This window comes from Somniosus microcephalus, chromosome 10 (assembly GCF_052327205.1).
Source record: "Somniosus microcephalus isolate GS21.2 chromosome 10, FLI_Smic_1.0, whole genome shotgun sequence".
In the NCBI taxonomy this organism is placed as follows: Eukaryota; Metazoa; Chordata; class Chondrichthyes; order Squaliformes; family Somniosidae; genus Somniosus; species Somniosus microcephalus.
This window is the reverse complement of record NC_140996.1, coordinates 192283859-192308595: the sequence shown is the minus strand read 5'-3', so window position 1 is coordinate 192308595 and position 24737 is coordinate 192283859. Positions and strand designations below refer to the sequence as shown.

At 43.4% G+C, this 24737-nt stretch overlaps 1 protein-coding gene across 1 annotated transcript; it reads left to right on the top strand.

Moving 5' to 3' along the window:
- The first annotated feature begins 2977 nt into the window (after positions 1–2977).
- Positions 2978–24227, top strand: LOC147111957 (uncharacterized). The gene is made up of 5 exons (XM_085998304.1): positions 2978–6328; positions 6560–8062; positions 8252–14129; positions 23908–23974; positions 24078–24227. The coding sequence occupies exons 1-4, from the start codon at positions 3029–3031 to the stop codon at positions 23937–23939; spliced, it is 10713 nt and encodes a 3570-aa protein (XP_085854430.1). The 5' UTR covers positions 2978–3028; the 3' UTR covers positions 23940–23974; positions 24078–24227.
- Positions 24228–24737: the final 510 nt, after the last annotated feature.

Below are 24737 nucleotides of genomic sequence, written 5' to 3'. Positions count from 1 at the left end.
ACTCCTCCACATTCTCCGACATGTTGTGGAAGCTCCCTGGAAAGCAGTCCAGTGCATTCAACAATTGCTGGTGCACACAAAACATTTTTCTTTTAAAGTTGGATTCATAAAATCTGCATCTGTGTCCTCTTCAGCAGAGCTGGGTTATGCATTTGCTCTCTAGTGAGGTAATTTGTCCTATGTACTATGCTAACTTGTGTTCAGTAAATTATCCAGTGCAGAATCCTCTAACTCACTATCTATACCATGTGGAATGTCAGTTTCTATGCTGGTACTTGGAGTAACAATACCTCTTCAGGAGGGTTCTCTCCCTCAGCCTGTGCAGTCAGGTCCTTGGAATTATGATATGATGTAGGCATTCACATGTTCAGCCTTTTCTTTGCAGACCTGTTGGCTGAGTTGTCTCGGCACCTGCCTACCATCCAAAGGATTAAGGTCCTTTTTTCTGGCCCTGATCAGCTCCACCAACATCGCTACTGCAGTATCAAAGAAACTGGGTGCCCTGGTCGTCAATTTTATGAAAAAAATTATAAAATCTCATCTCTGAATCAGCACCAATGAAAAGATACAGCTACTTTAAGAGGTGCAAGCACACTTTAACTATATGTTAGAGCCACCAGCTATCCTGCCCTCCCAAACGGCGAGCTGCCCATCAACACTGGAAACGCGCGGGCAGCTTGCCAATTCAAATGAAGCCCAACTATCAAAATGGTTCACTCCTCTCTGGTGACATCAAGCAGGCGTCCTGATCGCTTCACCCACCGATAGTCTGCCAAATATGAAAATCATCCCCTGTATTTTTTTTGTCTTTTCAATTACCAAATACAGATCTGAAAATGTAACTCATAGACAGCAAATCTTGATTGACAAACTGCTAAATGGTATAATTGTATTTTTAAAATGTATATTTATGACAAAGAATTGCCTGTATGACATTGTTTTGTTTTAAAATATACTAATAAGCTGATTAGAATTAATTTGTGTATTGACTATTATGTGTTGCAAATAAACAGAAAACAACGTAATGCAACAGAGCTGGAATTATCCGAAGGCCCTCTAAAGGACAGGAGCTTGACAAAGCTGTGTCTGAAAAGCAAAATGGATTGGGGATTGTAGGGGGTTTCTCTTGCTTGCTCTGGTCTCCTGCCAGGCTTCTTGCAATAATTACCCTTGAGTGGTTCGACCCACTCTTCCCTACGGTTCTAGACCTTGGACTTAGGTGCAGGGGACTGTAGTGCAGAGAAAACTCAATAGACCAGGTTGAATAGCACAAAATGGATGCTTTTATTAAACAGTTTGCAGCATTATAAAGTACATGTCATAAGCACAGATTAAAGCTACTACAAGCATGCACACATCTATGAACTTAACTCTATGGAAATGGGGAACACACGGCACATCGTAAAAGGGGTAACACATTACAACTACCCTTAACCCCCTCCCCTAGACCTAACTAAGTTTCGACTTGAGGAACTCGGGATCATGCTCACCACTTTCGGAATTGCGAAAAGAGGTTCGCAGCCTTTTTGGCACAGCTTTCCGTTGTCACGTGGATTTGGAAACTCCTGGCGCAGCTTGTTTTCCTCTTGGTTCTCCCGCGATGAGACTGCCGATACAGCCTTGGTGAGCGCTCGCCACGGATGGATCCGTTACCGGCGTGGTGTTGAAGCACTGAATGCACCTGTGTTACCGTTACCGATGGGCTGTTGAGGCACTGGAGTGCTGGGCCTGGAGTGTCCTTTTATCTCCGGCCTGGATCATCGTTTTTCCTGAGGGTGTCTTCTCCTTCGGCCTGGGTCGTCGATGATCTCCCGACAAAAAGTACCCGGGCCACCCTCGTCGTCTTCCTGTCGTGGCCGAGCCTTGCCTGGCCGAACACCGACCACGTTCCGAAAACCGAAGTGCTGCCTTAACCGAAGAGTCGTAGAAGTTCCGAAGCGTTTCCGAAGCGATTCATCAAGCGTACCGTCCGAGTTCCGAAGTTACGAATCGTTGAAAGAAGTGAATCTGAAGCGTAGCGTCGAGGTGAAGCGTACTGATGGACTTTTCAATCCATAGTTATACCCTTTTGGAACATTCTTATCTCCCGCCAGATCATAGTCCTGTCTTTGTAATATTTTTGGCGGGCAGAATTCTCTGCAGGGGTGTTTTGTCTTCATAACGGGAGCCGGTGATAGCTTAACTGGCCTTCCTAGGCCGATAATGTCTTTGCTTTGTCACCGTAACTCGGTTTGTATATTGATCGGTCTGGAGATTGCCCTTGATGGCTGTTAAACGGCTTTTCTTTGTACAGTAAATGGGTTTAAGTGTTCGTTCAATTGTCCGCCCATTTCTTGATGGGCCTCATTCTGTTACCCAAATCTGTCCTGTACTTATAATCTAATTAATAATGTATGCTCAGTTCCCTGAGTTTCGGTTTCCCGAAACTGGTTTTCGCGGGCTTAATGTCCTCAATCCACAAGCCTGTCTGACTTGCAGTAACAGAAATTCAAATCACAGAAATCACAGAAACCCCACAGTGCAGATAGAGGCCATTTCGGCCCATCAAGCCTGCACCGACACATATCCCACCCGATCCCCGTAACCCCGACACCAACACATATCCCACCCTATCCCTGTAATCCCACGTATTTAATCCCCCTAACACTAAGGGTCAATTTATCATAGCCAATCAACCTAACCCGCACATCTTTGGACTGTGGGAGGAAACCGGAGCACCCGGAGGAAACCCACACAAACACAGGGAGAATGTGCAAACTCCACACAGACAGTCGCCCGAGGCCGGATTTGAACCCGGGTCCCTGGCACTGTGAGGCAACAGTGCAAACCACTATGCCACCGTGCATGGTCCCAGAAACTGGTCACGAGGTCTGGCGGCCATTTTGTGTGCCCTTTTATCAAAGGTTTCTCTATACAAGAATCTTTTGGTCAATAAAACTGTCTTATTAACCTTAATTAACAGCGTGATTATTAATGAAAATTTCGAATTTTACAGGATTACCAACTCTATGAAGAATCAGTGGCAATAATGATTGCTACAGGACCAACGTTGCCTCCAGTAATCAAAGCTGGTGGAGCACAAATAGAGCCTGTGGGTATGGAAACAACTTTCATTGAAGATGAGGCTAGAGACAAATTGAAATGGCACATTATACAGAAGCTGTGTCTCGAAATTAAGCTGGAGTGCTTACCTGAAATGGTAACGGAGTTCTACAAAAGCACCTATCCTTCAAAATCAAAGAAACCTTTGCCAAAGCTTATTGTACTTGGTAAAGGATTGAAAAAACCAAGACCATGTTATTTACAATTTGTTGAACAGGATGCTGTTGATCACTTGGAGTTGAATTTAAAGCATAAACAGATTACCTATCTCTGGAGATTTCCAACTCTATATGAAGAATCAGTAGCAATGATGATTCCTAAAGGACCACCGTTGCCTCCAGTAATCAAAGCTGGTGGAGCTCAAATAGAGCCTATGGGTATGGAAACAACTTTCATTAAAAATGAAACAAGAGACAGGCTAGAATGGCACATTCTACAGAAACAACTCGAGAACAACTTGGGCTTACCATTACATATTCAGAAATCAAATGATGCATTCATTCCATCTGCTCCAAAACTGGTTCCCTCCCAGCTAAAACCACAGCCTGCTTTTTCAGTAGTCATTGTTCCAACTGAGCTGGAATTTCTTCATGATGAGCATAAGAAAATATTGGAGATGAATACAAAGAAAAAGATCATAAATTGCAAGTGGGGTCTTCCCAAGCTTATCCAGTCATCTTTGAATAAGTTTATGACTACTGCTGCAGATGTATCCAGCAATATTAATGTGGGCAATAAAGAAAAGAAAATGGTTCCTCAACACACATTTCCAACAATCAAAAGGCGGAAATTATCCACATTACAATATGAAAAGGGTGGCAGGAGCAAGAAAACAAAGAAACTAGATGAGGATTTGTTTCTTGCTAGCTTCAAACCAGAATGGAAATACAAACTAGAGATCTGTTCAACAAAGCTGTGTCTAGAAATTAAGCTGGAGTGCTTACCTGAAATGGTAACGGAGTTCTACAAAAGCACCTATCCTTCAAAATCAAAGAAACCTTTGCCAAAGCTTATTGTACTTGGTAAAGGATTGAAAAAACCAAGACCATGTTATTTACAATTTGTTGAACAGGACGCTGTTGATCACTTGGAGTTGAATTTAAAGCATAAACAGATTACCTATCTCTGGAGATTTCCAACTCTATATGAAGAATCAGTAGCAATGATGATTCCTAAAGGACCACCGTTGCCTCCAGTAATCAAAGCTGGTGGAGCTCAAATAGAGCCTATGGGTATGGAAACAACTTTCATTAAAAATGAAACAAGAGACAGGCTAGAATGGCACATTCTACAGAAACAACTCGAGAACAACTTGGGCTTACCATTACATATTCAGAAATCAAATGATGCATTCATTCCATCTGCTCCAAAACTGGTTCCCTCCCAGCTAAAACCACAGCCTGCTTTTTCAGTAGTCATTGTTCCAACTGAGCTGGAATTTCTTCATGGTGAGCATAAGAAAATATTGGAGATGAATACAAAGAAAAAGATCATAAATTGCAAGTGGGGTCTTCCCAAGCTTATCCAGTCATCTTTGAATAAGTTTATGGCTACTGCTGCAGATGTATCCAGCAATATTAATGTGGGCAATAAAGAAAATAAAATGGTTCCTCAACACACATTTCCAACAATCAAAAGGCGGAAATTATCCACATTACAATATGAAAAGGGTGGCAGGAGCAAGAAAACAAAGAAACTAGATGAGGATTTGTTTCTTGCTAGCTTCAAACCAGAATGGAAATACAAACTAGAGATCTGTTCAACAAAGCTGTGTCTAGAAATGAAGCTGGAGTGCTTACCTGAAATGGTAACGGAGTTCTACAAAAGCACCTATCCTTCAAAATCAAAGAAACCTTTGCCAAAGCTTATTGTACTTGGTAAAGGATTGAAAAAACCAAGACCATGTTATTTACAATTTGTTGAACAGGACGCTGTTGATCACTTGGAGTTGAATTTAAAGCATAAACAGATTACCTATCTCTGGAGATTTCCAACTCTATATGAAGAATCAGTAGCAATGATGATTCCTAAAGGACCACCGTTGCCTCCAGTAATCAAAGCTGGTGGAGCTCAAATAGAGCCTATGGGTATGGAAACAACTTTCATTAAAAATGAAACAGACAGGCTAGAATGGCACATTCTACAGAAACAACTCGAGAACAACTTGGGCTTACCATTACATATTCAGAAATCAAATGATGCATTCATTCCACCTGCTCCAAAACTGGTTCCCTCCCAGCTAAAACCACAGCCTGCTTTTTCAGTAGTCATTGTTCCAACTGAGCTGGAATTTCTTCATGATGAGCATAAGAAAATATTGGAGATGAATACAAAGAAAAAGATCATAAATTGCAAGTGGGGTCTTCCCAAGCTTATCCAGTCATCTTTGAATAAGTTTATGACTACTGCTGCAGATGTATCCAGCAATATTAATGTGGGCAATAAAGAAAAGAAAATGGTTCCTCAACACACATTTCCAACAATCAAAAGGCGGAAATTATCCACATTACAATATGAAAAGGGTGGCAGGAGCAAGAAAACAAAGAAACTAGATGAGGACTTGTTTCTTGCTAGCTTCAAACCAGAATGGAAATACAAACTAGAGATCTGTTCAACAAAGCTGTGTCTAGAAATGAAGCTGGAGTGCTTACCTGAAATGGTAACGGAGTTCTACAAAAGCACCTACCCTTCAAAATCAAAGAAACCTTTGCCAAAGCTTATTGTACTTGGTAAAGGATTGAAAAAACCAAGACCATGTTATTTACAATTTGTTGAACAGGACGCTGTTGATCACTTGGAGTTGAATTTAAAGCATAAACAGATTACCTATCTCTGGAGATTTCCAACTCTATATGAAGAATCAGTAGCAATGATGATTCCTAAAGGACCACCGTTGCCTCCAGTAATCAAAGCTGGTGGAGCTCAAATAGAGCCTATGGGTATGGAAACAACTTTCATTAAAAATGAAACAAGAGACAGGCTAGAATGGCACATTCTACAGAAACAACTCGAGAACAACTTGGGCTTACCATTACATATTCAGAAATCAAATGATGCATTCATTCCATCTGCTCCAAAACTGGTTCCCTCCCAGCTAAAACCACAGCCTGCTTTTTCAGTAGTCATTGTTCCAACTGAGCTGGAATTTCTTCATGATGAGCATAAGAAAATATTGGAGATGAATACAAAGAAAAAGATCATAAATTGCAAGTGGGGTCTTCCCAAGCTTATCCAGTCATCTTTGAATAAGTTTATGACTACTGCTGCAGATGTATCCAGCAATATTAATGTGGGCAATAAAGAAAATAAAATGGTTCCTCAACACACATTTCCAACAATCAAAAGGCGGAAATTATCCACATTACAATATGAAAAGGGTGGCAGGAGCAAGAAAACAAAGAAACTAGATGAGGATTTGTTTCTTGCTAGCTTCAAACCAGAATGGAAATACAAACTAGAGATCTGTTCAACAAAGCTGTGTCTAGAAATTAAGCTGGAGTGCTTACCTGAAATGGTAACGGAGTTCTACAAAAGCACCTATCCTTCAAAATCAAAGAAACCTTTGCCAAAGCTTATTGTACTTGGTAAAGGATTGAAAAAACCAAGACCATGTTATTTACAATTTGTTGAACAGGACGCTGTTGATCACTTGGAGTTGAATTTAAAGCATAAACAGATTACCTATCTCTGGAGATTTCCAACTCTATATGAAGAATCAGTAGCAATGATGATTCCTAAAGGACCACCGTTGCCTCCAGTAATCAAAGCTGGTGGAGCTCAAATAGAGCCTATGGGTATGGAAACAACTTTCATTAAAAATGAAACAAGAGACAGGCTAGAATGGCACATTCTACAGAAACAACTCGAGAACAACTTGGGCTTACCATTACATATTCAGAAATCAAATGATGCATTCATTCCACCTGCTCCAAAACTGGTTCCCTCCCAGCTAAAACCACAGCCTGCTTTTTCAGTAGTCATTGTTCCAACTGAGCTGGAATTTCTTCATGATGAGCATAAGAAAATATTGGAGATGAATACAAAGAAAAAGATCATAAATTGCAAGTGGGGTCTTCCCAAGCTTATCCAGTCATCTTTGAATAAGTTTATGACTACTGCTGCAGATGTATCCAGCAATATTAATGTGGGCAATAAAGAAAATAAAATGGTTCCTCAACACACATTTCCAACAATCAAAAGGCGGAAATTATCCACATTACAATATGAAAAGGGTGGCAGGAGCAAGAAAACAAAGAAACTAGATGAGGATTTGTTTCTTGCTAGCTTCAAACCAGAATGGAAATACAAACTAGAGATCTGTTCAACAAAGCTGTGTCTAGAAATTAAGCTGGAGTGCTTACCTGAAATGGTAACGGAGTTCTACAAAAGCACCTACCCTTCAAAATCAAAGAAACCTTTGCCAAAGCTTATTGTACTTGGTAAAGGATTGAAAAAACCAAGACCATGTTATTTACAATTTGTTGAACAGGACGCTGTTGATCACTTGGAGTTGAATTTAAAGCATAAACAGATTACCTATCTCTGGAGATTTCCAACTCTATATGAAGAATCAGTAGCAATGATGATTCCTAAAGGACCACCGTTGCCTCCAGTAATCAAAGCTGGTGGAGCTCAAATAGAGCCTATGGGTATGGAAACAACTTTCATTAAAAATGAAACAAGAGACAGGCTAGAATGGCACATTCTACAGAAACAACTCGAGAACAACTTGGGCTTACCATTACATATTCAGAAATCAAATGATGCATTCATTCCATCTGCTCCAAAACTGGTTCCCTCCCAGCTAAAACCACAGCCTGCTTTTTCAGTAGACATTGTTCCAACTGAGCTGGAATTTCTTCATGATGAGCATAAGAAAATATTGGAGATGAATACAAAGAAAAAGATCATAAATTGCAAGTGGGGTCTTCCCAAGCTTATCCAGTCATCTTTGAATAAGTTTATGACTACTGCTGCAGATGTATCCAGCAATATTAATGTGGGCAATAAAGAAAAGAAAATGGTTCCTCAACACACATTTCCAACAATCAAAAGGCGGAAATTATCCACATTACAATATGAAAAGGGTGGCAGGAGCAAGAAAACAAAGAAACTAGATGAGGATTTGTTTCTTGCTAGCTTCAAACCAGAATGGAAATACAAACTAGAGATCTGTTCAACAAAGCTGTGTCTAGAAATTAAGCTGGAGTGCTTACCTGAAATGGTAACGGAGTTCTACAAAAGCACCTATCCTTCAAAATCAAAGAAACCTTTGCCAAAGCTTATTGTACTTGGTAAAGGATTGAAAAAACCAAGACCATGTTATTTACAATTTGTTGAACAGGACGCTGTTGATCACTTGGAGTTGAATTTAAAGCATAAACAGATTACCTATCTCTGGAGATTTCCAACTCTATATGAAGAATCAGTAGCAATGATGATTCCTAAAGGACCACCGTTGCCTCCAGTAATCAAAGCTGGTGGAGCTCAAATAGAGCCTATGGGTATGGAAACAACTTTCATTAAAAATGAAACAAGAGACAGGCTAGAATGGCACATTCTACAGAAACAACTCGAGAACAACTTGGGCTTACCATTACATATTCAGAAATCAAATGATGCATTCATTCCACCTGCTCCAAAACTGGTTCCCTCCCAGCTAAAACCACAGCCTGCTTTTTCAGTAGTCATTGTTCCAACTGAGCTGGAATTTCTTCATGATGAGCATAAGAAAATATTGGAGATGAATACAAAGAAAAAGATCATAAATTGCAAGTGGGGTCTTCCCAAGCTTATCCAGTCATCTTTGAATAAGTTTATGACTACTGCTGCAGATGTATCCAGCAATATTAATGTGGGCAATAAAGAAAAGAAAATGGTTCCTCAACACACATTTCCAACAATCAAAAGGCGGAAATTATCCACATTACAATATGAAAAGGGTGGCAGGAGCAAGAAAACAAAGAAACTAGATGAGGATTTGTTTCTTGCTAGCTTCAAACCAGAATGGAAATACAAACTAGAGATCTGTTCAACAAAGCTGTGTCTAGAAATTAAGCTGGAGTGCTTACCTGAAATGGTAACGGAGTTCTACAAAAGCACCTATCCTTCAAAATCAAAGAAACCTTTGCCAAAGCTTATTGTACTTGGTAAAGGATTGAAAAAACCAAGACCATGTTATTTACAATTTGTTGAACAGGACGCTGTTGATCACTTGGAGTTGAATTTAAAGCATAAACAGATTACCTATCTCTGGAGATTTCCAACTCTATATGAAGAATCAGTAGCAATGATGATTCCTAAAGGACCACCGTTGCCTCCAGTAATCAAAGCTGGTGGAGCTCAAATAGAGCCTATGGGTATGGAAACAACTTTCATTAAAAATGAAACAAGAGACAGGCTAGAATGGCACATTCTACAGAAACAACTCGAGAACAACTTGGGCTTACCATTACATATTCAGAAATCAAATGATGCATTCATTCCACCTGCTCCAAAACTGGTTCCCTCCCAGCTAAAACCACAGCCTGCTTTTTCAGTAGTCATTGTTCCAACTGAGCTGGAATTTCTTCATGATGAGCATAAGAAAATATTGGAGATGAATACAAAGAAAAAGATCATAAATTGCAAGTGGGGTCTTCCCAAGCTTATCCAGTCATCTTTGAATAAGTTTATGACTACTGCTGCAGATGTATCCAGCAATATTAATGTGGGCAATAAAGAAAAGAAAATGGTTCCTCAACACACATTTCCAACAATCAAAAGGCGGAAATTATCCACATTACAATATGAAAAGGGTGGCAGGAGCAAGAAAACAAAGAAACTAGATGAGGATTTGTTTCTTGCTAGCTTCAAACCAGAATGGAAATACAAACTAGAGATCTGTTCAACAAAGCTGTGTCTAGAAATTAAGCTGGAGTGCTTACCTGAAATGGTAACGGAGTTCTACAAAAGCACCTATCCTTCAAAATCAAAGAAACCTTTGCCAAAGCTTATTGTACTTGGTAAAGGATTGAAAAAACCAAGACCATGTTATTTACAATTTGTTGAACAGGACGCTGTTGATCACTTGGAGTTGAATTTAAAGCATAAACAGATTACCTATCTCTGGAGATTTCCAACTCTATATGAAGAATCAGTAGCAATGATGATTCCTAAAGGACCACCGTTGCCTCCAGTAATCAAAGCTGGTGGAGCTCAAATAGAGCCTATGGGTATGGAAACAACTTTCATTAAAAATGAGACAAGAGACAGGCTAGAATGGCACATTCTACAGAAACAACTCGAGAACAACTTGGGCTTACCATTACATATTCAGAAATCAAATGATGCATTCATTCCACCTGCTCCAAAACTGGTTCCCTCCCAGCTAAAACCACAGCCTGCTTTTTCAGTAGTCATTGTTCCAACTGAGCTGGAATTTCTTCATGATGAGCATAAGAAAATATTGGAGATGAATACAAAGAAAAAGATCATAAATTGCAAGTGGGGTCTTCCCAAGCTTATCCAGTCATCTTTGAATAAGTTTATGACTACTGCTGCAGATGTATCCAGCAATATTAATGTGGGCAATAAAGAAAATAAAATGGTTCCTCAACACACATTTCCAACAATCAAAAGGCGGAAATTATCCACATTACAATATGAAAAGGGTGGCAGGAGCAAGAAAACAAAGAAACTAGATGAGGATTTGTTTCTTGCTAGCTTCAAACCAGAATGGAAATACAAACTAGAGATCTGTTCAACAAAGCTGTGTCTAGAAATTAAGCTGGAGTGCTTACCTGAAATGGTAACGGAGTTCTACAAAAGCACCTACCCTTCAAAATCAAAGAAACCTTTGCCAAAGCTTATTGTACTTGGTAAAGGATTGAAAAAACCAAGACCATGTTATTTACAATTTGTTGAACAGGACGCTGTTGATCACTTGGAGTTGAATTTAAAGCATAAACAGATTACCTATCTCTGGAGATTTCCAACTCTATATGAAGAATCAGTAGCAATGATGATTCCTAAAGGACCACCGTTGCCTCCAGTAATCAAAGCTGGTGGAGCTCAAATAGAGCCTATGGGTATGGAAACAACTTTCATTAAAAATGAAACAAGAGACAGGCTAGAATGGCACATTCTACAGAAACAACTCGAGAACAACTTGGGCTTACCATTACATATTCAGAAATCAAATGATGCATTCATTCCATCTGCTCCAAAACTGGTTCCCTCCCAGCTAAAACCACAGCCTGCTTTTTCAGTAGTCATTGTTCCAACTGAGCTGGAATTTCTTCATGATGAGCATAAGAAAATATTGGAGATGAATACAAAGAAAAAGATCATAAATTGCAAGTGGGGTCTTCCCAAGCTTATCCAGTCATCTTTGAATAAGTTTATGACTACTGCTGCAGATGTATCCAGCAATATTAATGTGGGCAATAAAGAAAAGAAAATGGTTCCTCAACACACATTTCCAACAATCAAAAGGCGGAAATTATCCACATTACAATATGAAAAGGGTGGCAGGAGCAAGAAAACAAAGAAACTAGATGAGGATTTGTTTCTTGCTAGCTTCAAACCAGAATGGAAATACAAACTAGAGATCTGTTCAACAAAGCTGTGTCTAGAAATTAAGCTGGAGTGCTTACCTGAAATGGTAACGGAGTTCTACAAAAGCACCTACCCTTCAAAATCAAAGAAACCTTTGCCAAAGCTTATTGTACTTGGTAAAGGATTGAAAAAACCAAGACCATGTTATTTACAATTTGTTGAACAGGACGCTGTTGATCACTTGGAGTTGAATTTAAAGCATAAACAGATTACTTATCTCTGGAGATTTCCAACTCTATATGAAGAATCAGTAGCAATGATGATTCCTAAAGGACCACCGTTGCCTCCAGTAATCAAAGCTGGTGGAGCTCAAATAGAGCCTATGGGTATGGAAACAACTTTCATTAAAAATGTAACAAGAGACAGGCTAGAATGGCACATTCTACAGAAACAACTCGAGAACAACTTGGGCTTACCATTACATATTCAGAAATCAAATGATGCATTCATTCCACCTGCTCCAAAACTGGTTCCCTCCCAGCTAAAACCACAGCCTGCTTTTTCAGTAGTCATTGTTCCAACTGAGCTGGAATTTCTTCATGATGAGCATAAGAAAATATTGGAGATGAATACAAAGAAAAAGATCATAAATTGCAAGTGGGGTCTTCCCAAGCTTATCCAGTCATCTTTGAATAAGTTTATGACTACTGCTGCAGATGTATCCAGCAATATTAATGTGGGCAATAAAGAAAAGAAAATGGTTCCTCAACACACATTTCCAACAATCAAAAGGCGGAAATTATCCACATTACAATATGAAAAGGGAGGCAGGAGCAAGAAAACAAAGAAACTAGATGAGGATTTGTTTCTTGCTAGCTTCAAACCAGAATGGAAATACAAACTAGAGATCTGTTCAACAAAGCTGTGTCTAGAAATTAAGCTGGAGTGCTTACCTGAAATGGTAACGGAGTTCTACAAAAGCACCTACCCTTCAAAATCAAAGAAACCTTTGCCAAAGCTTATTGTACTTGGTAAAGGATTGAAAAAACCAAGACCATGTTATTTACAATTTGTTGAACAGGACGCTGTTGATCACTTGGAGTTGAATTTAAAGCATAAACAGATTACCTATCTCTGGAGATTTCCAACTCTATATGAAGAATCAGTAGCAATGATGATTCCTAAAGGACCACCGTTGCCTCCAGTAATCAAAGCTGGTGGAGCTCAAATAGAGCCTATGGGTATGGAAACAACTTTCATTAAAAATGAAACAAGAGACAGGCTAGAATGGCACATTCTACAGAAACAACTCGAGAACAACTTGGGCTTACCATTACATATTCAGAAATCAAATGATGCATTCATTCCACCTGCTCCAAAACTGGTTCCCTCCCAGCTAAAACCACAGCCTGCTTTTTCAGTAGTCATTGTTCCAACTGAGCTGGAATTTCTTCATGATGAGCATAAGAAAATATTGGAGATGAATACAAAGAAAAAGATCATAAATTGCAAGTGGGGTCTTCCCAAGCTTATCCAGTCATCTTTGAATAAGTTTATGACTACTGCTGCAGATGTATCCAGCAATATTAATGTGGGCAATAAAGAAAAGAAAATGGTTCCTCAACACACATTTCCAACAATCAAAAGGCGGAAATTATCCACATTACAATATGAAAAGGGTGGCAGGAGCAAGAAAACAAAGAAACTAGATGAGGATTTGTTTCTTGCTAGCTTCAAACCAGAATGGAAATACAAACTAGAGATCTGTTCAACAAAGCTGTGTCTAGAAATTAAGCTGGAGTGCTTACCTGAAATGGTAACGGAGTTCTACAAAAGCACCTACCCTTCAAAATCAAAGAAACCTTTGCCAAAGCTTATTGTACTTGGTAAAGGATTGAAAAAACCAAGACCATGTTATTTACAATTTGTTGAACAGGACGCTGTTGATCACTTGGAGTTGAATTTAAAGCATAAACAGATTACCTATCTCTGGAGATTTCCAACTCTATATGAAGAATCAGTAGCAATGATGATTCCTAAAGGACCACCGTTGCCTCCAGTAATCAAAGCTGGTGGAGCTCAAATAGAGCCTATGGGTATGGAAACAACTTTCATTAAAAATGAAACAAGAGACAGGCTAGAATGGCACATTCTACAGAAACAACTCGAGAACAACTTGGGCTTACCATTACATATTCAGAAATCAAATGATGCATTCATTCCACCTGCTCCAAAACTGGTTCCCTCCCAGCTAAAACCACAGCCTGCTTTTTCAGTAGTCATTGTTCCAACTGAGCTGGAATTTCTTCATGATGAGCATAAGAAAATATTGGAGATGAATACAAAGAAAAAGATCATAAATTGCAAGTGGGGTCTTCCCAAGCTTATCCAGTCATCTTTGAATAAGTTTATGACTACTGCTGCAGATGTATCCACTTCGGCGGGTGCTTCAGCGGTAGAGCGGGCCTACAAAGGGCTCCAGAGACCAGGTAAGGTTTACTTTGCTGGTGGCATTGAACTAAGTTAATTTAAATTGATTAAGGGGGTAGGTCATGCCAGGAGAGCCCAGCCCCGTGATGTGCTCCTCTTGCTCTATGTGGCAATTCAGGGATGCTGCCAGTGTCCCTGACCAACACGTGTGCCAGAAATGCATCCAGCTGCAGCTACTAACGGGACGTCTTGCGGCGCTGGAGCTGCGGGTGGATGGGTTGTGGAGCATTCACGATGCTGAGAGGGTCGCGAATTACTCGTACAGTGAGTTGGTCACACCGCAGGGTAGGGCTGCACAGGCAGAAGGGAAATGGGTGACCACCAGGCGGAACAATAGAAGCAGGCAGGTAGTGCAGGAGACCCCTGTGGCCATCCCCCTTTCAACCAGTTATACCGCTTTGGATACTGTTGAGGGGGATGCATTACCAGAGGAAGGCAGCAGCAGCCAACTTCCTGGCACTGGGGGTGCTCCTGCTGCCCAGGAAGGGAGGAAAAAGAGTGGGAGAGCAATAGTGGTAGGGGATTCTATAGTAAGGGGAACAGATAGGCGTTTCTGTGGCCGTAGACGTGAATCCAGGATGGTTTGTTTGCCTCCCTGGTGCCAGGGTCAAGGATGTCACTGAGCGGCTGCAGGGCATTCTGGAGGGGGAGGGCGAACAGCCAGAGGTCGTGGTCCACATTGGTACCAACGACATAGGTAAAAAGAGGGATGAGGTCCTGCAGCAAGAATTTAGGGAGCTAGGTAGAAGATTAAAGAGCAGGACCTCAAAGGTTGTAATCTCTGGATTACTCCCGGTGCCACGTGCCAGTGAGTATAGGAATAGGAAGATAGAACAGATGAATGCGTGGCTAAAGAGTTGGTGCAAGAGGGAGGGCTTTAGTTTCCTGGATCACTGGGTCTGCTTCTGGGAAAGGTGGGACTTGTACAAGTCGGATGGTTTACACCTGAACCAGAGGGGGACCAATATCCTTGCGGGGAGGTTTGCTAGCACTGTTGGGGGGGGGATGGGATACAGAGTGGAGCTATAGTAGGGGGTGAATTGCAGCCAAATACAGAGGAAAAAACAAGTCAGCTGGGAAGGCAGAGCAAATATGTGAAGGCAAAAGGGAATATGGCAAGGCTGGAAGGCATTTATTTTAATGCAAGGAGTCTTGCAAATAAGGTGGATGAACTGAAGTTGTTGTTGAACACATGGGAGTACGATATTGTTGCTATCACGGAGACATGGTTGAGGGAGGGTCAGGACTGGCAGCTCAATATTCCGGGGTATAGAATCTTCAGGCGAGACAGAGGGGGGTGTAAAAGGGGAGGGGGTGTTGCAATATTAATTAAGGAGTCAATTACTGCTGTAAGGAGGGATGATATATTAGCGGGTTCCTCTAATGAGGCCATATGGGTAGAACTTAAAAACAAAAAGGGGGCAAGCACTTTGCTGGGAGTGTACTTTCGGCCCCCAAACAGTCAGGGGGAGATAGAGGAACAGATATGTAGGCAAATCTCAGAGAAGTGCGAAAATAATAGGGTAATAATAGTGGGGGATTTCAACTTCCCCAATATTAATTGGGATAGTCAGAGTGTGAAAGGCTTAGAGGGTGCAGAATTCTTAAAGTGCATCCAGGAGAGCTTTTTGAGCCAGCGTGTAGAAAGTCCTACAAGAGAGAGGGCGGTACTGGACCTAATTCTAGGGAATGTAGCTGGGCAAGTGGTGGAAGTGTCAGTAGGAGAGCATTTTGGCGACAGTGACCATAATTCGGTGAGATTTAAGGTGGTCATGGAAAAAGACAAAGACGGCCCGGAAATAAGGGTTCTAAATTGGGGGAAGGCCGATTTTAATATGATAAGGCAGGATCTGGCCAAAGTGGACTGGGAGCAGCTACTTATAGGAAAATCCACATCAAAGCAGTGGGAGACTTTCAGAAGGGAAATAGAGAGAGTACAACGCCAACATGTTCCCGTAAAGGTCAAGGGTGGGACCAACAAGCAAAGGGAACCTTGGATGACAAGGGATATACAAAAATGCATTGGGAAAAAAAGGGGGGCTTTTGGCAGTTACAAAAGACTAAAGACGGAGGAAGCCCTAGAGGAGTATAAAAAGTGCAGGGGCATACTTAAAAAAGAAATTAGGAGAGTGAGGAGGGGCCATGAAATAACACTGGCGAGCAAAATAAAGGAAAATCCTAAGATGTTTTATAAGTATATTAAGGGCAAGAGGATAACCAGGGAAAGGGTAGGGCCCATTAGGGACCAAAGTGGCAATCTGTGTGTAGAGCCAGATGATGTAGGCGGGGTTTTAAATGAATTTTTTGCATCTGTGTTCACTATGGAGGAAGACGATGTAGACATAGAAATCGGGCAAGGGGACTGTGATATACTTGAACATATTAGCATCGAGAGGGAGGAGGTACTAGCGGTTTTAGCAGGCCAAAAAGTGGATAAATCCCCAGGCCCGGATGAGATGTATCCCAGGCTGCTGTGTGAGGCAGAGGAGGAGATTGCAGGGGCTCTGACACAAATTTTCAGAACCTCTCTGGCCACAGGGGATGTACCAGAGGACTGGAGAACAGCTAACGTAGTACCATTATTCAAGAAAGGTAGCAGGGATAAACCAGGGAATTACAGGCCAGTGAGCCTAACATCTGTGGTAGGGAAATTATTGGAAAAAATTCTGAGGGACAAAATTAGTCTCCACTTGGAGAGGCAAGGATTAATCGGGGATAGTCAGCATGGCTTTGTCAAGGGTAAATCATGTCTGACCAATCTGATTGAATTTTTCGAGGGGGTGACAAGGTGTGTGGATGAGGGAAATGCTGTGGATGTGGTATACATGGACTTCAGTAAGGCTTTTGACAAAGTCCCGCATAGGAGACTGGTCAAGAAGGTAAGAGCCCATGGGATCCAGGGTGCCTTGGCACGTTGGATCCTAAACTGGCTGAGTGGCAGGAGGCAGAGGGTGATGGTCGAAGGATGCTTTTGTGACTGGAAGCCTGTGTCCAGTGGGGTACCTCAGGGATCGGTGCTGGGTCCCTTGCTGTTTGTGATCTGTGATGAAATATTCCATTCATCACTGCCTGTGACTGTGGTTGGTTTCAGGTTCCCCCTTACCATTGTATTGCCTGTGACTGTGGTTGGTTTCAGGTTTCTCCTCACCATTGTATTGTGTATTGGAATGTATGGAATGTGTTGTGTGTAGGGCTCCGCCCATACCTGGCCTCTATGTAAGCCAGCTCAGTCTGACCTCACAGCCAGTACTGCAGACCTCCAGGGAAGATACCTCTCTCCACTGCGTGTTATCTTCTAAGTTAATAAAAGCCTTGTTGTTTCGCTAACATCGAGTCTCGGGATTATTGAGGCACATCAATTTTATTAACTTATTTTTCAACACAATGGATCAACTCCTGAAACCCGAACGTTTGGATTTGGATCAGCATGCTCCAGACGCATCAGCATGCTTCGGACACTGGTTTATGTGTATGGAATTCTTCCTGGACAATTCCGCAGCCGTCAAAGACGCTACGGACGCTGCGAGTATGAAACTCGGAATTCTGCGGAATTGGGTAACCCCCTCATCCAAGACGCCGACACGTACCTGGCCGCCTGCGACATCTTAAAGGCGCATTACCAGCAGCCTACGAATGAGGTGTATGCTAGGCATCTGCTCGCCACTCGCGCACAGCGACCTGGGGAATCGGTGGAGGAGTTCCTAGGCACCCTGAAAATGCTTGGCAAAGACTGCAAGTGCCGAGATGTAAAAGCTGCAGTGTACACCGACGAGCTTGTTCGCGATGCCTTTATCACAGGCCTCAGCTCCACTTACATCCGGCAAAGACTGCTGGAAAAAACGGGATTGGACCTGAAACAGGCTGCGGACACCGCGCGATCCCTGGATGTGGCCCAGAGAAACTCGGACGCCTACTCTTCAGCCCGCGCCGTCCACGCCGCCACGTGTGCACCAAGGGCGCCGCCATCTTGGAAGGCATCTTCCCCGCCCGGCAGCCCGACACCGTCGGGGCCCCGCTCTCCCCCCAGAAGCCCTACGACAGCCGCGACGCGTCGGGGACCCAACTGCTACTTCTGCGGGTAGCCAAAGCACACCAGAAACCTGTGCCCGGCGAAAGGCACCACCTGCTTTAAGTGCGGTAAGAAGGGGCACTTTGGGAAGGTGTGCAGAGGGAACCCCGCTGGAAAACCAAAACCCGCCACCTCCGCGTGTGCGCCGTGGGAGCGGCCATCTTGGACGCCATCTTGCCCGACCTCGTGGGGTCCGCCATCTTGTGAGCAGACAGCGCGGACACCATCTTGTCTCGATCAGGGCCCTACAGTGGCATCGGTCACAGTGGACCAGACCAGGCCCCACCCGCTATCCAAATCAATGGTGGACATCGAGGTAAACGGGTGCGGGGTTAAATGTTTAATTGACAGTGGAAGCACGGAGAGTTTTATCCACCCGGAACTGGCACGACAACTCTCCCTAAAGGTGGTCCCTACTCGGGGTACCATCTCTATGGCTGATAAAACCCAGACATCGACCATTCTGGGTTACTGCACGGTACAATTGTCCGTTAACGGGACTGTATACGATAATTTTAAAGTATTAATCATGAAGAATTTATGCGCGAGCGTGATCTTGGGCCTGGATTTCCAGTGCAACCACCAAAGCATCACGCTCAAGTACGGTGGGTCCCAGCCGCCCCTCACAGTGTGCGGCCTGGCTACCCTGAAGGTAAAGCCGCCTTCGCTATTCGCGAACCTTACCCCTAACTGCCGGCCAATAGCGACCAAAAGCAGGAGGTACAGCTGGGGGGACAGGCGGTTTATCGCAACCGAGGTAGACAGGCTCCTGAAAGAGCGCATTATTGAATGCAGCAATAGCCCGTGGCGCGCCCAAGTGGTGGTGGTAAGGGGTAGCGAGAAGAAACGGATGGTGATCGACTATAGCCAAACGATCAACAGGTACACCCAACTAGACGCCTACCCGCTACCCCGCATATCAGAAATGGTGAACCAAATCGCCCAATACCGGGTGTTCTCCACCATCGACCTCAAGTCAGCGTACCACCAGCTTCCTATCAGACCAGAGGACCGCCCGTACACCGCCTTCGAGGCGAACGGACGCCTGTACCAATTCCTCAGAGTCCCCTTTGGGGTGACGAATGGGGTCTCGGTCTTCCAGAGGGAGATGGATCGCATGGTCGATGACCACCACTTGCAGGCAACCTTCCCCTACCTCGACAACGTCACCATCTGCGGTCACAACCAGCAGGATCACGACTCGAACCTCGAGAGGTTCCTGAAAACCGCACAAAAACTCAACCTCACCTACAACGAGGACAAGTGCGTTTTCAACACCACGCGCCTCTGCATACTAGGCAGCGTGGTGGAGAATGGGGAAATCGGACCAGACCCCGACCGATTGCGCCCCCTACGGGAGCTGCCCCTGCCCAACACTCCCAAAGCCCTGAAAAGGTGCTTGGGGTTATTTTCTTATTATTCCCAATGGGTCCCCAACTACTCCGACAAAGCCCGCCCCCTCTTGAAAGCATCCTCTTTTCCGCTCTCTGCTGAGGCCCACGCCGCCTTCAAAAGCATTAAGCAGGATATTGAGCGGGCCACGCTACAGGCAGTGGACGAGAACACTCCATTTCAAGTGGAAAGTGATGCGTCTGACTTTGCCTTGGCGGCCACCCTCAACCAGGCGGGGCGGCCCGTAGCTTTCTTCTCGAGGACCCTCCAAGGGCCCGAGATCAGACACTCCTCTGTGGAAAAGGAGGCCCAAGCCATCGTGGAGGCAGTGCGCCACTGGCGCCACTACCTAGCCGGCAAACGCTTCACCCTACTTACCGACCAGCGGTCGGTAGCGTTTATGTTCAATAATAAACAGAGGGGGAAGATCAAAAATGATAAGATCCTTAGGTGGCGGATCGAGCTCTGCACCTTCGAGTATGACATCATTTACCGGCCAGGGGCCCTTAACGAATCCCCAGATGCCCTCTCACGAGGGATGTGTGCCAGCGCCACCGGGGATCGGCTACAGACCCTCCACAACGACCTCTGCCACCCAGGGGTCACGCGGCTGTTCCACTTCATAAAGTCCCGCAACTTACCCTACTCGATTGAGGAAGTTCGGTCTCTGACCAGGAACTGCCGCACTTGCGCTGAGTGCAAGCCTCGGTTCTACCACCCTGATAGAGCCCACTTAATCAAAGCTACACGGCCCTTTGAGCGGCTCAGCTTAGATTTCAAGGGCCCCCTCCCGTCCGTTGACCGCAATGTTTACTTCCTGAACATTGTGGACGAATACTCCCGGTTCCCATTCGCCTTCCCCTGCCCAGACATGACCAGCGCCACGGTCATTAAATGCCTCAACAGCCTGTTCTGCCTGTTCGGTATGCCGAGCTACATCCACACGGATAGGGGGGCGTCCTTCATGAGTGAAGAGCTACGCCAGTACATGCTGTCCAGGGGTATCGCCACGAGCCGTACCACCAGCTACAACCCCCGGGGTAACGGTCAAGTGGAGCGAGAGAACGGGACAGTATGGAAAGCAGTCACTCTAGCTCTAAGGACCAAGGGCCTCCCTATCTCCCGCTGGCAGGAAGTCCTCTCAGATGTGCTCCATTCGATACGGTCGCTATTGTGTACTGCCACTAATGCCACGCCTCATGAACGAATGTTTAGCTTCCCCCGGAAATCCACCTCAGGCGTATCCATGCCGTCATGGCTCTCCACCCCGGGTCCGGTATTCTTGCGAAGGCATGTGAGGGGCCATAAGACGGACCCTGTCGTGGAGCCAGTGCACCTACTCCATGCCAACCCTCAATACGCGTATGTCCGGCACGCCGACGGAAGGGAGGACACCATGTCAATAAAAGACGTCGCCCCAGCCGGTAACGACAACAACCACGGCAATAGCAGCAACAACGACCACAGCAACTCTTACCCACCCACTACTCTTTCATCACCCCCGGAAGAACATCGACCAACGGCACCCCCACCAACTACCCCTTCAACAACCCTGGCGGCACCCCCGGCAGAGACTCAGGAGGCCACCGGGGTCACCCAGCCGACACCCGCGACACCACAACAGCCACGTCGGTCGCAGAGGACTACCAAACCCCCGAACAGACTAAATCTATAGAAGGGGTGAATGTGATGAAATATTCCATTCATCACTGCCTGTGACTGTGGTTGGTTTCAGGTTCCCCCTTACCATTGTATTGCCTGTGACTGTGGTTGGTTTCAGGTTTCTCCTCACCATTGTATTGTGTATTGGAATGTATGGAATGTGTTGTGTGTAGGGCTCTGCCCATACCTGGCCTCTATGTAAGCCAGCTCAGTCTGACCTCACAGCCAGTACTGCAGACCTCCAGGGAAGATACCTCTCTCCACTGCGTGTTATCTTCTAAGTTAATAAAAGCCTTGTTGTTTCGCTAACATCGAGTCTCGGGATTATTGAGGCACATCATGATCTACATAAATGATTTGGATGAGAATGTAAAAGGTATGATCAGTAAGTTCGCAGATGACATGAAAATTGGTGGGGTGGTAAATTGCGAGGAGGAAAGCCTCAGGCTACAGGACGATATAAACGGGTTGGTCAGATGGGCGGAAAAGTGGCAAATGGAATTTAACCCTGAAAAGTGCGAGGTGATGCATTTTGGACGGACAAATAAGGCAAGGGAATACACAATGAGTGGTAGGGCCCTAGGAAGCACAGAGAGTCAGAGGGACCTTGGTGTACATGTACATAGATCCCTGAAGGCAGCGGAACAGGTAGATAAGGTGGTTAAAAAGGCATATGGGATACTTGCCTTCATTAGCCGAGGCATAGAATATAAGAGCAGGGAGGTTATGATGGAGCTGTACAAAATGCTGGTAAGGCCACAGCTGGAGTACTGTGTGCAGTTCTGGTCGCCTCACTATAGGAAGGATGTGATTGCTTTGGAGAGGGTGCAGAGAAGATTCACCAGGATGTTACCTGGGATGGAGCGCCTCAGCTATGAAGAAAGACTAAACAGGCTGGGGTTGTTTTCCTTGGAGCAAAGAAGGCTGAGGGGGGACCTGATTGAGGTGTACAAAATGATGAGGGGCATAGATAGGGGAGATAAAGAGGAACTTTTCCCCTTAGTAGGGGGGTCAATAACAAGGGGGCATAGATTCAAGGTAAGGGGCAGGAGGTTTAGAGGGGATTTGAGGAAGAACTTTTTCACCCAGAGGGTGGTTGCAGTCTGGTACTCACTGCCTGAAAGGGTTGTAGAGGCAGGAACCCTCACAACATTCAAGAAGCATTTGGATGAGCACTTGAAATGCCATTGCATACAAGGCTATGGACCAAATGCTGGAAAATGGGATTAGATTGGACAGGGCTTGATGGCCGGCGCAGACACGATGGGCCGAAGGGCCTCTTTCTGTGCTGTATAACTCTATGACTATGACTCTATATTAATGTGGGCAATAAAGAAAATAAAATGGTTCCTCAACACACATTTCCAACAGTCAAAAGGCGGAAATTATCCACATTACAATATGGAAAGGGTGGCAGGAGCAAGAAAACAAAGAAACTAGATGAGGATTTGTTTCTTGCTCGCTTCAAACCAGAATGGAAATACAAACTAGAGATCTGTTTAACAAAGCTGTGTCTAGAAATTAAGACAGAGTGCTTACCTGAAATGGTAAAGGAGTTCTACAACAGCCCCTGTCCTTCAAAATCAAAGAAACCTTTGCCAAAGCTTATTGTACTTGGTAAAGGATTTAAAAAACCAAGACCATGTTATTTACAATTTGTTGAACAGGACGCTGTTGATCACTTGGAGTTGAATTTAAAGCATAAACAGATTACCTATCTCTGGGGATTTCCAACTCTATATGAAGAATCAGTGGCAATGATGATTCCTATAGGACCACCGTTGCCTCCAGTAATCAAAGCTGGTGGAGCTCAAATAGAGCCTATGGGTATGGAAACAACTTTCATTAAAAATGAAACAAGAGACAGGCTAGAATGGCACATTATACAGAAAAAACTTGAGAACAACTGGGGCTTACTATTACATATTCAGAAATCAATTGATGCATTCATTCCATCTGCTCCAAAACTGGTTCCCTCCCAGCTAAAACCACAGCCTGCTTTTTCAGTAGTCATTGTTCCAACTGAGCTGGAATTTCTTCGTGATGAGCATAAGAAAATATTGGAGATGAATACAAAGAAAAAGATCATAAATTGCAAGTGGGGTCTTCCCAAGCTTATCCAATCTAAGGTATTAACTATTCTTTATCAGTACACTAACTCCATGTTTTACATTCGAAATCATCCACTCGATGTTTCATTAGTACACCAATTCTATATATTTTTTTCAGTTTCTAAAGCATTCACTCTAAATTTCTTTCTTCTCCTGTAGAGTACTTTCATGATAAGAATACCCCCAGTATGCACCAATATTGTATTTTTGAGCCTTACAGCTAAGAAAGGTCTCAGATAAAATCTCTGGGTACATCTCAGTTTTACATCTCATCCAAAAGTCGGTTTAGTAATTACTTGTACCCTATTATGCAGTGTATGCATCGTAACCTTTCTTTGAACAATTTAATGTAATGTAGAATAGAATTAATTTTAATAGCATTAATAACATTAATGAAATCTGTGGTATTTTTAGGAAAAAGCTGTTAGTATATTTTATCTAAGTCAAGCATACTGTACATTATTTGAATTGCACAGAATTTGGTAACAGATACAGATTGCATGACAAAATTTGACATAATTTAATAACTTTTCTATTTTTTAGTCTATTACCAGTGTGAGAGTCCAATATTATAACACCCAGTACACTAGGACAAAAGAAACAAGAGAAGGTACTATGAGTAATGTATGTTAAGTATTCAGTTTTAACAACTATTTATTACTTGCCAGACTGAAACACTAATAACTTGAAAACATTGTTTTCTTGAATTGCAGTTTCATCAGCAGGATTTCTTGAAACTTACAGCCACAAGACATGACATTGATGAAGTAAATGAATACCTTATTGCCTGCTGATATGATGTAGTTACATCACATGTAGCATTTCACTTGCTTAAATAAACATCATTATGGCAAAGTGAATAATACATGAGAGCTGTGTCTTTAAATGCAAAAGTAATTTGGAAAGAGGTTGTGAGTGGGGAATCTTGGAGGTCTGTCTTGGAACATTTGCTAATTTATATACATACAGTACTAACAAATTGCACATGGTATTGATTACAAGTTGGGACACCAAATAGGGTAAATGCAATCGGAAAGTAGGCCTTCACTCATTTAACATATGACACGCATTTCCAGCTGTCGATTCAACCGGTGTATGTTAAGGAAGACTCAAAGATGTCATTTAAACTTGCACATAATTGCCTGATATTCCTGCCTGCATATCATCGATTCATATTCATATTTAAAAAGTTTCCAGGCTTGCCAGACGCACAGCTGAATATTGGCCCAGAATTTGTGGCCAGCAGCAAAGCAAAGGCGCTAGCTTCTGGCCCTGAAGTACAATCCACACAGGGATCTCGCAATCCCTGTGTCGAGAACTTTGGGTTTTCCGACCTTGAATTCAGTTCAACGGAAGTTAATGGGTATTCCCTT

Bases quoted from the DNA above. Each gene is read 5' to 3' on its own strand.
- LOC147111957 (XM_085998304.1), top strand. From the start codon at position 3,029: ATGATTGCTACAGGACCAACGTTGCCTCCAGTAATCAAAGCTGGTGGA. The intron at 8,063-8,251 runs TTTATGACTACT...AGCTTCAAACCA, and splicing joins TCCAGTCATCTTTGAATAAG to GAATGGAAATACAAACTAGA. The intron at 14,130-23,907 runs GTAAGGTTTACT...TCTATTTTTTAG, and splicing joins CAAAGGGCTCCAGAGACCAG to TCTATTACCAGTGTGAGAGT.